Source organism: Varanus komodoensis, unplaced genomic scaffold (assembly GCF_004798865.1).
Source record: "Varanus komodoensis strain SLA01 unplaced genomic scaffold, ASM479886v1 scaffold35, whole genome shotgun sequence".
In the NCBI taxonomy this organism is placed as follows: Eukaryota; Metazoa; Chordata; class Lepidosauria; order Squamata; family Varanidae; genus Varanus; species Varanus komodoensis.
The window spans coordinates 1250723-1263263 of record NW_025335856.1 but is presented as its reverse complement, the minus strand read 5'-3'; the positions used below and the strand labels follow the sequence as shown (position 1 = coordinate 1263263).

The window sequence follows — 12541 nt, the reverse complement described above, 5'->3', positions numbered from 1 at the left end:
CCTGTGAATGACCCTAGAATAGAACTCGACACCAAAGCTCAACTGGTCACTGGACTGACCTGCAGGGTTATTCTGTAACGGATGCCGGCCACTCTGCAATCTCCCTGAAACACTTGACCCCAATAATTCCAAGATGACCTTAAACGACTGTTTTATTGCAAGGCTTATCCATACTGTTAAGGAGCTGGCTGAATTCCCAAGTTATTATCTGGATATGAACTGAAGCCTGTTATGAATTAGGAAAGTGTGTGTTTTAAAAAATTTGACCTTTCTAGCCACCACCATCTTAACATAGTAATTTTAATGGTAGCAACTAAAATAGAATTTATTTCATCATTTTTGCAAACAAAAAATCCCATTATAAATACAGAGTACTATCTTCCTGTTTTTAAAAGTGTGTTAGCAGTACTTAAAAGACTGATTAAAAAATTAAAGAGCGGCACCCACTGAAAAGGGTAAAGTTAATGTATACTATACTGTGATGGGTTTGACTGCCTGATAAGCCACTACAAATGTCAAAACCATGTCCTTAAAGATGGTTGAAGAGCTGCACTAAGAGAATTGGTGTAGACAGAACACAGCAGAAAATGGACAATATCTTTGGATAACATGGGACCTTTATTGCAATTCTGCATGTAGCTTACAGCAGAAGGTATATCTCCAAATATGTTGGACTTCAGCTCCCAGAAGCCCTTGCTAGCAAGGCCAATGGTCAGGAATACTGGGAGTTGCAATCCAAAACATCTGGAGATCTACTTTTTTCCCACACCTGGCTTACAGCACCACAGCAATGATTTGTTTATGCTAGGAGACATCTGGAGGCACTCCCTGCTTAGCCAAACACGGCAGCTGTTGTACGAAGGAAGAACATGATCAGCCATGATATCAATATGACAAGAGCAGGGACTGCCCTACCCACAGCACAGAGCCTCATGGCTTGGAAACTCTTAAACAACATCAGGACATTGGAGGCAGGACTAGCCCAAGATGCTTTGTAAAGGCTGACTGGAATGACAGCTGAATCTTTCTCCAGTATTGGCACTGGGATAGCGTCCTCTGAAGGCAACAGGATAGCACAGGGGTTGCAGTGCAAGCTCTGTGCCGCACAGCTCTCTCTTCCAACAGGGTGCTGCCACCTCCCAGCACCTGCAGCAATAAGATGGCCAGCCTTTTCTGCCTAATGGCAAAGCCAGCCTGGATTGGAGGACACAGTGGGCAAAGAAAGAATGCAACAGAAAATAATGGGTCACAATGGAAATAGAAGAAAGGGCAGAAATAAACGCTGCTGGTGGGTGGAGCAAAAAGGATCAGCTAGGAATCAAGGTCACCTCTGAAACAGAGGAGGAGGGAACACTCATGCAAGCTGGGGTGGAGAGGAGCTGTAGTCAGCTTCTCAGATTCAGAGGCAACTATGATTCCTCGCTGATCTGTTTTGTTCCAGCCGGCAAGCAGAGACTCCCAGTCATGACTGTGCAATAATCTGGTATTTCTGCACCAAGCCTTTATAATCCAAAGTATGACCGTACCTGTAGCAGACTAAGATGTTAAACAAGTAGGTGAGACTTGTGATGCAGGAAATAATGGTGGTGACAACCCAAACATCTGTGGAACAAGAAACTAGTATCTTTATTTAGAAATCGCTTCCTCTGTCCGCTACAATACCAATGTGGAAGTATTCTAACCTCACAGTAATTAGAATATACAAGATATTGTGATTTTATCTTGTATTTCTCCATCTGGAAAGTTTCTAGAAGACCCCAAGGGCTCAAAGGACTGAAAAGAATCCTTTCTTTCCTCCCTTGCTGCACTTTCTTTTAATCTCCAGCTTCCACCAAACCCTCTCCAAACAGCTTAATGCCCCCCAAAAGGAGCAAGCTCTGTGGGGAGATCTAGAGATCAGAGGCCGAGGACCCTGCCTCACACCAAGGAGGCTCCAAGAAGGCCTGGAGCAGAAAAGCCCAGGAAACAGGGCAGAGATTGTTCCCGATTGCCCTCTCACATTATTAGTTTCCAAATCCTTGTAAGCTTTGGCAAGGACAGAGACAATGAATGAGGCTCCAAGGGCTATAATCCAAACTGTAAAGGAGTTTCCCCCAACCTGGCTGGCAAAGGAAACCATAAGGTCTCTGGAGAGCTGCTCATGTGCTAGTGATCATCTATAAGGAGCTCATCTGCATCTGGAAAAAACAGCTTTCTGTAGAGCAACCACTGGAACATCCACCTTGGGAACAAGCAGGTCTTGCATGGCATCCTCTGGAAAGAAATCGATCCTGGGAGCAATGATGGGATTTGGCTTCGGAGAGGTTTGGCCATTCCTTGCAAGGAAGTTATTCAAAGCACTTCCAGAATGGAAGTGAGAGGAGCAGAGAAACTGCTAGAAAGGCAAGTGCGGTCCTGGGGACTTTCCTGGGTTTGGGGTTACTTGCTGCCTCTACTGTGCTGGCAAAGAGAGCTCCACATCCTCTCTGGGGAAGGCTGTGACCCAGGAGGAAGGTGTGATCTCAACTGAACAATTCTGGGAGAGAGAAATCCAGGTGGAAAAGAGTTTGCTTGGCTGCTCCCTGCGAGTTCCTTTACCTTTGGCCCTCAAACCCTAAAGAACCTTCCTAAAATAGGGATTGCTGGGGCATGTGGGAAGGCAGGATTGCATCTGGCTCACCAGTGGCCCAAGGAGAGAGGACACCCTTGCCATGTTCTGCCAACTCGCCAGTCCTGGGTTGCTCCAATGCCGTGTTATGGAAACCCTTCCCCTGAGTGCAAGCTGGACTGGCATTAAGAGTGACAGGCACATCTGGATCTGCTTGGTTTCCTCTGTTTAGGAGAACAGGGGATACCGTGCTTCTGCTCCTATTCCTAAGCAACCACAAAAATGGGTCATTGAAAAATCTTTCCCCTCAAGCAAGGGAGCCATCAAGCCCATGGCCAGTAGGATGGCAAGAGAAGAGTCTCTCCCCAAATCTTACAGGAGAAAATGGAAAGGAGATGGCTGAGTAGTACATCTTGGTACAGCTGTACTCAAAACTGGCCTTGATCTGCTTAATAAAGGCTGGATAAATGGATTCCCCTCTCATTTATCCAGAGAAGAGGGAAGACAATGAGTCCCCTTCTTACCCTCCTGATAGCTTGTGCCATAAGCAATCTGAAAGGGAGGGAGGACATGAGGAGAGATACTTGCCTTCCAAATTTCCAGACTGTTTGTCTACCTCCATCTAGGGTGTTCAGCCACAGAATCAGTAGCTGCCAGTTCCTCTTCTGAGCCAAGGTAAATTAGCTTGAATTCTCAGAGCTGATCTAAAGTGCTAGTGCCGCAAAGGCGCTGTGAGCTAAGTGGCAGATGTGCCCTTGCAGCGCCATCCTTAAATTGTCTCACCTTTGACTGAGGGATGAGGGGAGAGGAGCTAAGGCAGGAACAGAAATTCCCCTCAGGAGAAGGCTGAGGGAAACTGGGTGGGGGTTGCCTTTCTGCCCTAGATAAAGGAGTAAATATTTTCTCTAGTTACCTTTGGGAGAGGGGTTAAAAAGGCAGGCTGGTCATGCAGTTAGGCACACTGGGCTGAATCCACTTCTTGGGATGGAACAAGAGGGGAAGCTCCTCCTCTTCTGAGTCATGCTTTCTGAAGCAGGGCCCCCTCCCTCTAGTTGCCCTCTTTCCTTCAAAGAGGACAAGCGTACAAGCACTTCTCTGTGTTACCCACTTGCTAGCAGCCTCATGTATTTGTCTAAGGCAAGGATGAGGCGCATACAGCCTTCCAGTTGTTGTTGGGCTACAACTGCCATTATTCCTAGCCATTTTCCATGCTGCCAAAGACTCATGGGAGTTGCAGCCCAACAGCAAGGAGAGCCACCTTCCCCAGCCTAGCACCCTCCAGATGTGCTGGGACTGCAGCTCCCATAATTCCTAGCCAGAACTGCCATTGGTCACATGTTCCCCAACCTTGATCTAAGAACTCGGTTGATAAAAGGTTTCTCACCCATTTGTTCCTATGCCAGAGTACTCTCAACATATAACAACATTATTTTAAACTGAGAGTAATAGAAAATCATGTCTGTACCAAATGTGATAGTAGCAAATTCTTCCATAGCGCTTATGAATGTATTTTCCGTTTCATTGACCGATAGAGCCAAAATGTTGAGGGAGTCAGCCAATTCTCTGAGTTTACTATTAAGGGCCTTGAAGATTAAAAATTCGAGTATAACAAACTGCAAAAGAAAGACAACAATGGTGGGTTTGAATATTGCAACTGAAAATGATAGGATGTATCAATGTAATTCTGGACCAAAAGTACTATGAAATAACTAGCTATTTGTATACATGGAACTAACAAAGCAATTATTCAGAAATAATTATGCCCCTCTCCTGAAAGATATAAAGGAAGATATTTATCACTTTCCCCAGTCTGATGCCCTCTAAACATTTTGCACTCAAGTTCCCATCATTACCACCACCAGGCTAAGGTCAGGACTAGAGGTTTCAGCGAATGGGGCGGCATAAAAATGTTTTAATAAATAAAATAAATAAATAAAGGAAGCTGTAGTTTAAAACATCTCCAGGATGGCCTCTCCACAGAAACCTTAAAGGGTTCAATTAACATCACTAAAGCGGCCATGTAATTCTTTCAGTGGAAATCTACGTAGTTTGGTTTAGGAGGAACAAGCAGCAATGGTATTTTTGTTTTGGATAGTTTATTATAAACTAAAAAGAAGTTCAGATGATTGGAAATCATCCTCAACACATCCTGCTAGCGTCAGTCAGCAGGCAATATTTTGTTGGGCTTCTTTCAGACTGATGCTAGGCTGTTGCCAAGCTGCTGATTTCAGACCTGTGACTGATGGACAGTGGTTAGATCAGCTCATTCCCACTTTTGCCTGAAGTGGGGAAGATTGGAACAGCTTCAGTTCAGCAGCAGATGCTTCAGCAGTCCTTTTAGCCTACAATTCCCATCAGCACTAGCTAGAGTAGACCATAGTGAGGAATGATGGGCCCGCAGACACATCTCTTGCACTCGCCAGGTTATCTGCCCCTATGAATTTTTCTATTATTTTTTAAGACTAATTTTTCTATTATTTCTTAAGATTACACCGGAGGATGGTAGCTAAAGTGAAGTACTGCCCTCTCACTCCATCTTTATTTGGGTTCAAATGAATAGTTTTGTGTTTGAATGCTCAGAGCACACCTCTGCCTTTTAATTAGGTTACTAGGCAATTACTTCTATATTAGACTCATCCATTCGCCTTCTGAAAAACTCTCATTTTGTGACCAAGCACAGAAATTATTTTTTGAACAAGCAAACTACCCCCCCAACCCCCATCCATGGCAGTCATTTTGCAAGAGCACTCCTAAAATTCCAAATGTGCTTAGCAGCCTAAAGTGTTTGGGGACCCCAACTTACCGTATAAAGGCACCTGATGACAAGCACAATTGTACTAATTAATCTGGTAGGGAATTTAAAGTGAGGGTCCCAGTGATATAACTTCCTCTGAATCCAGGATTTCTGATCTGGCCTATTGGTAGGGAAAACATATACAGCATCAGGCAGAGGAATAGTATAATAGCAGAGGAAATGGAAGTTCTTCTCCCTCCCTTCCTCAAACATTCAGAACACCAGAAGAAAACTGCCATCCCTGGGTTTCTTCAGTTACCAGTTTCACGTAACATGGCATCCCAGCCTGTTAAACCATGGGTTACTGCTGAATCATGGTTGATGTACTGTGTGAATCCATCCAAACCATAGGGGACTCACACAGGGGACTCAAGGATTGTAAACTATGGATCATTTACTTAAAAAAACAAAAACAGAAACAGTTGCAAATTTAATGTGTGCCACATAAATGGAAGCAAAATGTATGCAAATTGAATGGTAGTAAAAGGAAGGTATGTTTGCCCAAGCTGGATTAACTGCTCCATTACTGCAGAAGCACAAATTTCTTCTCCACTTACTTCCATTCAGTTTGCATAAATTTCTGTGTTTTTGCTTAACTTCAGAAGGGAGCTGCTAAAAGAAGGGAGGGGGGAACTTTGTGCAAATTGGCAGGTTTCCCTTTGACAGCTGAAACAAGGAAGGGAAATGACCAGGTGAGACTATACCTGTTGGATAGCCATACAAGCGAAGTGTAAAAGAATGACAGAAGTTGTGAACAATTTTAGGGGCAATTTTTAGGGGCTGATTTTTGTTTTAAAGGACCCCAAATTGGGCTTTTTTGACATGAATGAAAAGAGGTAGCAGGGATGGGGAGACAAGCCTGGAAGGACAGGTGGGTATGTCTTGAACGCTGCTGCAGGGACTGAGTGCAAATTGCTCAGTATGCATGAGGATGGGATGGCTTGAGTGGGCCTACATGGGGTGGGGGCACCCCTTCACTCCTTCCTGTTCCACAGATGTAGATTTCATAGCCACATAAATGGAAGGGAGGTTTGCAAGTTTCCAATACCTTTCATTCACTGCCCAGCCATGAGATCTGTCTGTACTTCCCCTCACTTACTGCTCTCCGTAAGATCTGTATATATATTTCTCTGTTAAATATAGAAGTGCAAACCATACAGACCCTGAGTTTGCTCAATCAGGGACTGTCATCAGATCCCAAGGAAAAATAATATTGTGAGCTATGCAGAGATGCCAGATATGGGCTATTGTAGCAGCACATTGATTGAATGAATGAATGAATGAATGAATGAATGAATGAATGAATGAATGGCTGCAGTGTTCTTTTTCAATTAGACAGGGAAATGCCCCAAGAACTGAAAATCCTCACTGCAATGGGCGCTTCCTGAACAGGCGGTGGACATATTTTGCCTGATATCCTTCCATAAATGAAATCTCCTCCTGTGTGGGGAAAAAGAGAACAGTCACAGAGATTCCATTCTGCAGTCACAAGGCTATTCTTATTCAGCCACACAGTAATATATTTATATATTTATATGTTTTCATTTTGCTTCTGGATGGGGAAAAACTATTTTGGGCACATCTGATACGCATCATACGGACACAGAAATTGTATCAGGCTTTGCTGGTTCATGTGGTTGAAAGAAGCACTCTGGAACCGGTGAGCACTGGCACTGCAGAGTGTCCCTGGCTGGGACAATTCTCACACTCCCACTGCTGCACAGTAGCACCAAACTGTCACGGGATGTGCCCTGAAATGGACAGAAGGTACCATCTCCAGGTATTTTAGACTTTGGTTCCCAGAAGCCCCTTCCAGCATAGCCACTTGTTTGGAATGTTAGGAATCAAGTCCCAAACATCTGGAGATTTCTACCCACACCTGCTTTAGGATCAGGAAGACCAAGTCAAATGAGGACAGGTCAGGATGGCATAGTTTGCTTCCAGATGAAGCTTTTATTACTGCATCACCTTGACTCATTCACCAAATTTTGGAGGGAGCATCTGATGCTGTCTTCCATGCACAGCCCCCCCCCCAACCACAAGTCTTCTAATTGCGTCTTCCATCTTTTTTTTAACCACAGAATGGGAAAATAGTATTACTAAATATTGCTAAATAGAGTCCTTTTTCAATTAATAGACAAATGGTATATATTTTATATAGAAATTTTAGTTCTCTGTGTTCTCAAGAAGTCTTCAGAAAACTTGCAAAGGAGCTTCTAGGAAGCTCTGAAGAGAGGTTAAAAAGCCAGGAAGCAAGGCAAATGAAGAGGGATGTCATTAGATTTGGGGACTGTCAAGTTTTCCAAAACTTATTTTATGCCAGATAGAGAATGTTACTATTTTGTTCCTAAAACTGCTGACTTGAAACAGAGAAAAGCGGGTGAGAAATGAACAGCTCTGCTGGAGCTCATCTTGTTTCTTCTAATAGCATTTTTAATCTTCCAATTCTTAACTGTCCTTTTCAATCAGCTGCTGAGCTCCATTTTTGTTCCTTGGATTATAATATTATTTGGGGTAAACCTGAGTCTTTTTTTTAAGAGTAACTAGATATAGTCCAATTTCAAAGTGCAGTAAGAATCTAGAGGGACTGAATAAGTTTTTAAAAGAGGCATAATAGGAAAAAGCTACTATCAAAAGGTACTCACATTTTCAGAAGCCAACCCACGTCGAATCCTTATTTCTTTCACAAATATAAAAACAAATCGTCCCAGCAGGAAAAGGTAGGAGAGTATGGAAGGCCATAGGAAAAACATTTCGCTGTGCTCTCCCAAGACCTATGCACAGAAAGTACATTGATCCAAAGAACTTGTACACTAGACGCCATACACCTAAATACTTTGCAAAATGTGCACTGCGAAGCACACAGGAGGTTGTGCACCTGTCTACCATCATAGCACCAAGGTCATGAACCTGAGAAGACTGAAACTTGGCGTGCATGCTAAGCAGGCCCTAGGGATGCACCCCCCGAGTGATCATGTATTTCAAATGCCTTCATTTGAATATACTTAGAGATGCTCGTGTGCTTGAAGATGTGGTGACATCTTCAGCCAGCCATCAGGGGCAGACTTCCCTAGCTAGCACAAAGCTTGGCCGTCCATATCGTTTGAAGCCTGGGGAGATTAATAGGCTGTGGGACAGAATGAGAGACCTGGCCTGGCTGTGAAACAGCCCCAGCTGTTGGGAAATGGGGTGGGGATCCCTCTTTCTCGGGAGGTTGTAGGGTTCACCCTAGTAGGGGCCATGCCCAGGAAGACCAACTGCTATGCTTCACTGAGATGCAGCAAATACTTTGGGAGGGTTTGCAAGACATGTCAAGTAATGGTGGGGTTTTTACCTTTGTTGGTGTGTTGTGTCATCCGAACCCCATCAGGATATTTCCACATATATCATAGCTTGGTTTTGATACACCATAAACAGAAACAATGACCCGTTCTACGGTTCTGTGATCCCACAATTGCTTGTTGGTTGTCCAAACTGGAAACCATAACTTCTTGTGGTACGGAAGCCAGAACCATAGAGTTGCTTGGCAAGAGCAGCCCATTGTTGCTCTTGCCAAGCAGCTCATCAGAGAGCTCCACTGACAGCTGCCATTTGGCACAACTGTCAAAGATCTTCTTTTGTGGGAGGAGCAGGTGACTAGCTGATCGGCACAGAGGGAGTAAGCAGTGCTGCTCAGTGGAATCCCAATCAATGCTCCCCAAGAATCCTCTGGGCAGCAGTGCTGGGTTGGGGGCTGCATGCTACGGCAGATCTCCCATGCTGCCCCCTTGCTCACCAGAGTAAAGCTCCTCACATGCACAACAGAGTCAACAGCAGGGCAAGAGGCGGCTGGATACCAGCAAAGCTGGCGCCCAGTCTGGGCCATGCTCACTCTGGCTTGCCAGAGAGGAGTCCCCCACCTAATGCCAGCAAGGCCAGAGCAAGAAAGGGGTGCAGCAGGGAAATCCGCAAAGGCATGCGGCCCCCGCCAAGCACGATTGCCTCACCCAGCTGCTTCTCACCCTGCTCCCCACACATGGGAGAGGCTTTCCCTCAGCCACTCGTGGAGGGGGCACAGCTCCTTTTGGAAGTGCTCCCCAGCTGCTTTCCCTCACTTTTGCCTGAGTGTGGACTGGGCACCCCCTCCTGCTGAATAAGTCCCCTCTGGAGCAGGAGAAGAGGGGGCCTGGCCTGCTCCTTGTCCTCTCTGCTGAGCTTCACGGCTCATGATTGCAGCAGTCAATCATGGCCGTCAAGGTCAGGAGCCCCATTCCTCCCTCAGGGACTCCAGGGATACCACCTGGAGGATTGAAAGGGCAGAATATGGTGGATGGGAGGAGTTACCACAATGAGCCTGAACTTGTTTCAGGCACATCCACACACAGAAAAGAGGGAGGTGAAAGCTGCAAGATTGCCTGTGATGACATGCAAACCTGCCCACATGCCTGACAGTTGCTTGAAGGTGTCACTGTATCAAAGAAAAAGCTATTCCACCAGCCTGCATGAATGCTGCCATTAATGTACCTGCTTGCAGGTTTTGCAGCTCAGCAGTGGTAATGAAAAGAAATCTCAGCACCGATGAGCCTTAGGGATAAACTGCATTTCACAACAAAGCTTCGCCAAGAATCCATAGCCGGATGGTTATTTGTTTGATGGCAAAGGACCCTTAGCAGGGGAAGAGAGATACTGGAGAGGGGACTTAACTCCCACATGCAACTTTTACTGCCAGCAGCAGTTTAATCTGGGAAGTGCTGCAGAGGGGAAACTATATGAGTGAAAATGATTCATTGCTAAGTCTGTGTATGGAGGGATAACTTCCCTCCATTTCTAAGGAGCATTGCTGATTGCTGATGCTACTTGTGGATCTTCATTGCATCCCAGACACTGGATGTGCATCGGCAAGGGCTAATTCACACTTGCACCCTCCCCCCCCAGAGTAAGCTTAGCTGGTGCATGCTGACAGCAACTTCAGCCAAAGCGGAACCCCTGCGGACAAAGATGGAGATGTCGGCTTGCTTGGAAGAGCTCCAAGTTTTAGAAGTACAAAAAGGGTCATGGAGGGAAACTTCTGGTGCAGTTGGAAGCAAAAGTGGAGGAAGGAATGGAGTATTCCAGAAGTCAACATGGCACAGGAACCCTCCCTTGTGGTAGCATGTGGAATCTGTGTTATTCTACGATTTAGTGACAAAGTGGTAGAAAGGGACTTCATTTCTGACTCAAAGCCATTTTGGGAAGGGCTACAGCTCAGCAGCAGAGTTCCTGCTTTACATGCAGAAGATCCATGAATCCATGGCATCTTGAGGTAAGAGTCAGAAAGATCCCTACCTTAAACTCTGGAAAACCATACTGAACTAGAAGGACTACTAGTCTGTGTGGGTACAGGAGAACCTTCCCCAGCCTGCCATCCTGAAAGTGTGTTGGCCTGCAATTCTCCACACATCTTGCAGGGTGCCATACTGGGTAAAAGTAAACTGCAGGGAGCAAAGCAGTAAAAGGGAACTCTGTCAGTGCGCAGGGTATGCTCTTTCTCTCAATCTAAGATACACACTCTGAGGGCAGCAATTTTTCCACTGGCTATGGATTACATTTATATTACTCTTTTCTTTCTTATAAGGAGCTTAGGCCCACATACATGGGGGTTCACAGGTGTTTCTACCATCCAAACACTGACCAGGCCCAGGTCTATAAAACTGGAATAAGATTTCTCTATAAGGTATCTACAGGCTAGACCTTGAAGCCAAAGCTCCCCATTATGAGCAGTTTCATAATGTCCATAATTGTCCAAGATGAAATGTCCATGCGAATCGCATATATGCACTTACATCAATCTCAGAGCAAAGGAAAATATCTAGAAGCGTGATGGCCAACCTGCAGAAGGGAAGGGAAAGGAGGCTGGAGTTACTGGGTTCTGCAGATGGTGGCTTATTTACGCATACATACAGTATCCTGCCTTTTTCCTTTCAAGGAGACTTAGATACTTCTCCTCCACTCCATTTTATCCCCACAAACAACAACCCTCTGAGGTAGGTTGGGCTGATAGACTGTGACTGACCCACAGTCACCCACTAAGCTCCATGGCTGAATGTGGATGAGAACCCAGATACATGCTCGTCCTTTCGTTATGCCAGGCCTGTAGAGCAACATCCAACTCTCACAGTCCTCAGACTGGATCCACATCAGCATCTCTGTCAATGTTTGGCAACATTTTAGGCCAAGGGACATGATCTTTTTGTCCCGAGGGGCTGCCTCTTGTGCTGGTTCAAGTCACATGTGGCCTCTGCACACAAATGCATGCAAAGCCATGTAATCCCAATACAGATCACTTTGTCCTTGCTGCTAGCAAGGAAATCTCCTCCCAGTCTCACCAGGGGCACAGACTTGTGGCTTCCACACTCTGAAGGCCAGCTCATCATCTCATCAGGAGCTCCCCATGGGGACTTCTCTTCTGAGAGAACGTTCCCAGGATAAGTGGATGATCACAGGAAGGGGAAAGACTGACAGTAGTGGCAATTATTTATTTGCTACATTTATCTTTTCCCCTTTCCTCCAACGACCCCAATTATCCTTCTCCTATTTTGTACTCACAACAATTCTCTGAGGTAATTAGGCTGAGTCACTAGCCTAGAACCCAGATCTCCTGAATCCAGGCCCACAACATCGCATGAATGGCAGCTGGTAGAATCTGGATGGACAAGAGTAGAACTCATGGGGGCAGCAACTACTACTGTCATAAATAAGCAAGTAGCGACTGGCAGATGTAGCAGAGAGGTTATAATGAGCGCACTTTGCAGGCCAGGGTGTGTGGTGTCGTGGTTAGACTGCTGGACTGGGGATCTAGGGGCTCCGAGTTCTGGTCCCTGCTCAGCCTCTGGGTGACTTTGGGCCAGTCACAGACTCAGCCTAAACTACCTCACACGGCTGTTGCTGTGAGGATAAAATTGGTGCTGAGAGGGGGGAGGTTATTAAAGCCACCTTGAGTTCTTTAAATGAAAAAAGGTGTTATATAAATATAATAAATAATAACATTACAAAATCAGGACTAAGCATCAATTCACCACCTGCCCCCTTACCATCCATGTTTATAACAGGTAGAGGGAGGAGGAGAGTGTATTGTTAATTTCATTTCCCCTCTGAGCACTGTTTTTCCCTCCCCACCCTCAAAACCTTGTACACATACACCT

At 45.4% G+C, this 12541-nt stretch overlaps 1 protein-coding gene across 2 annotated transcripts in view; it reads right to left on the bottom strand.

Moving 5' to 3' along the window:
* The window catches only part of LOC123028130 (stimulated by retinoic acid gene 6 protein-like), a 49218-nt gene that overhangs the window by 13837 nt on the left and 22840 nt on the right, over nucleotides 1-12541 (bottom strand). For both annotated transcript variants that reach the window (XM_044439669.1, XM_044439670.1), the window contains exons 6-11: nucleotides 11183-11228; nucleotides 8027-8155; nucleotides 6751-6821; nucleotides 5391-5502; nucleotides 4053-4200; nucleotides 1527-1602 (exon numbers count right to left, since the gene is read on the bottom strand). In XM_044439669.1, coding sequence (XP_044295604.1) covers nucleotides 1527-1602; nucleotides 4053-4200; nucleotides 5391-5502; nucleotides 6751-6821; nucleotides 8027-8155; nucleotides 11183-11228 — 582 coding nt within the window. The remainder of the gene's footprint in view (nucleotides 1-1526; nucleotides 1603-4052; nucleotides 4201-5390; nucleotides 5503-6750; nucleotides 6822-8026; nucleotides 8156-11182; nucleotides 11229-12541) is intronic.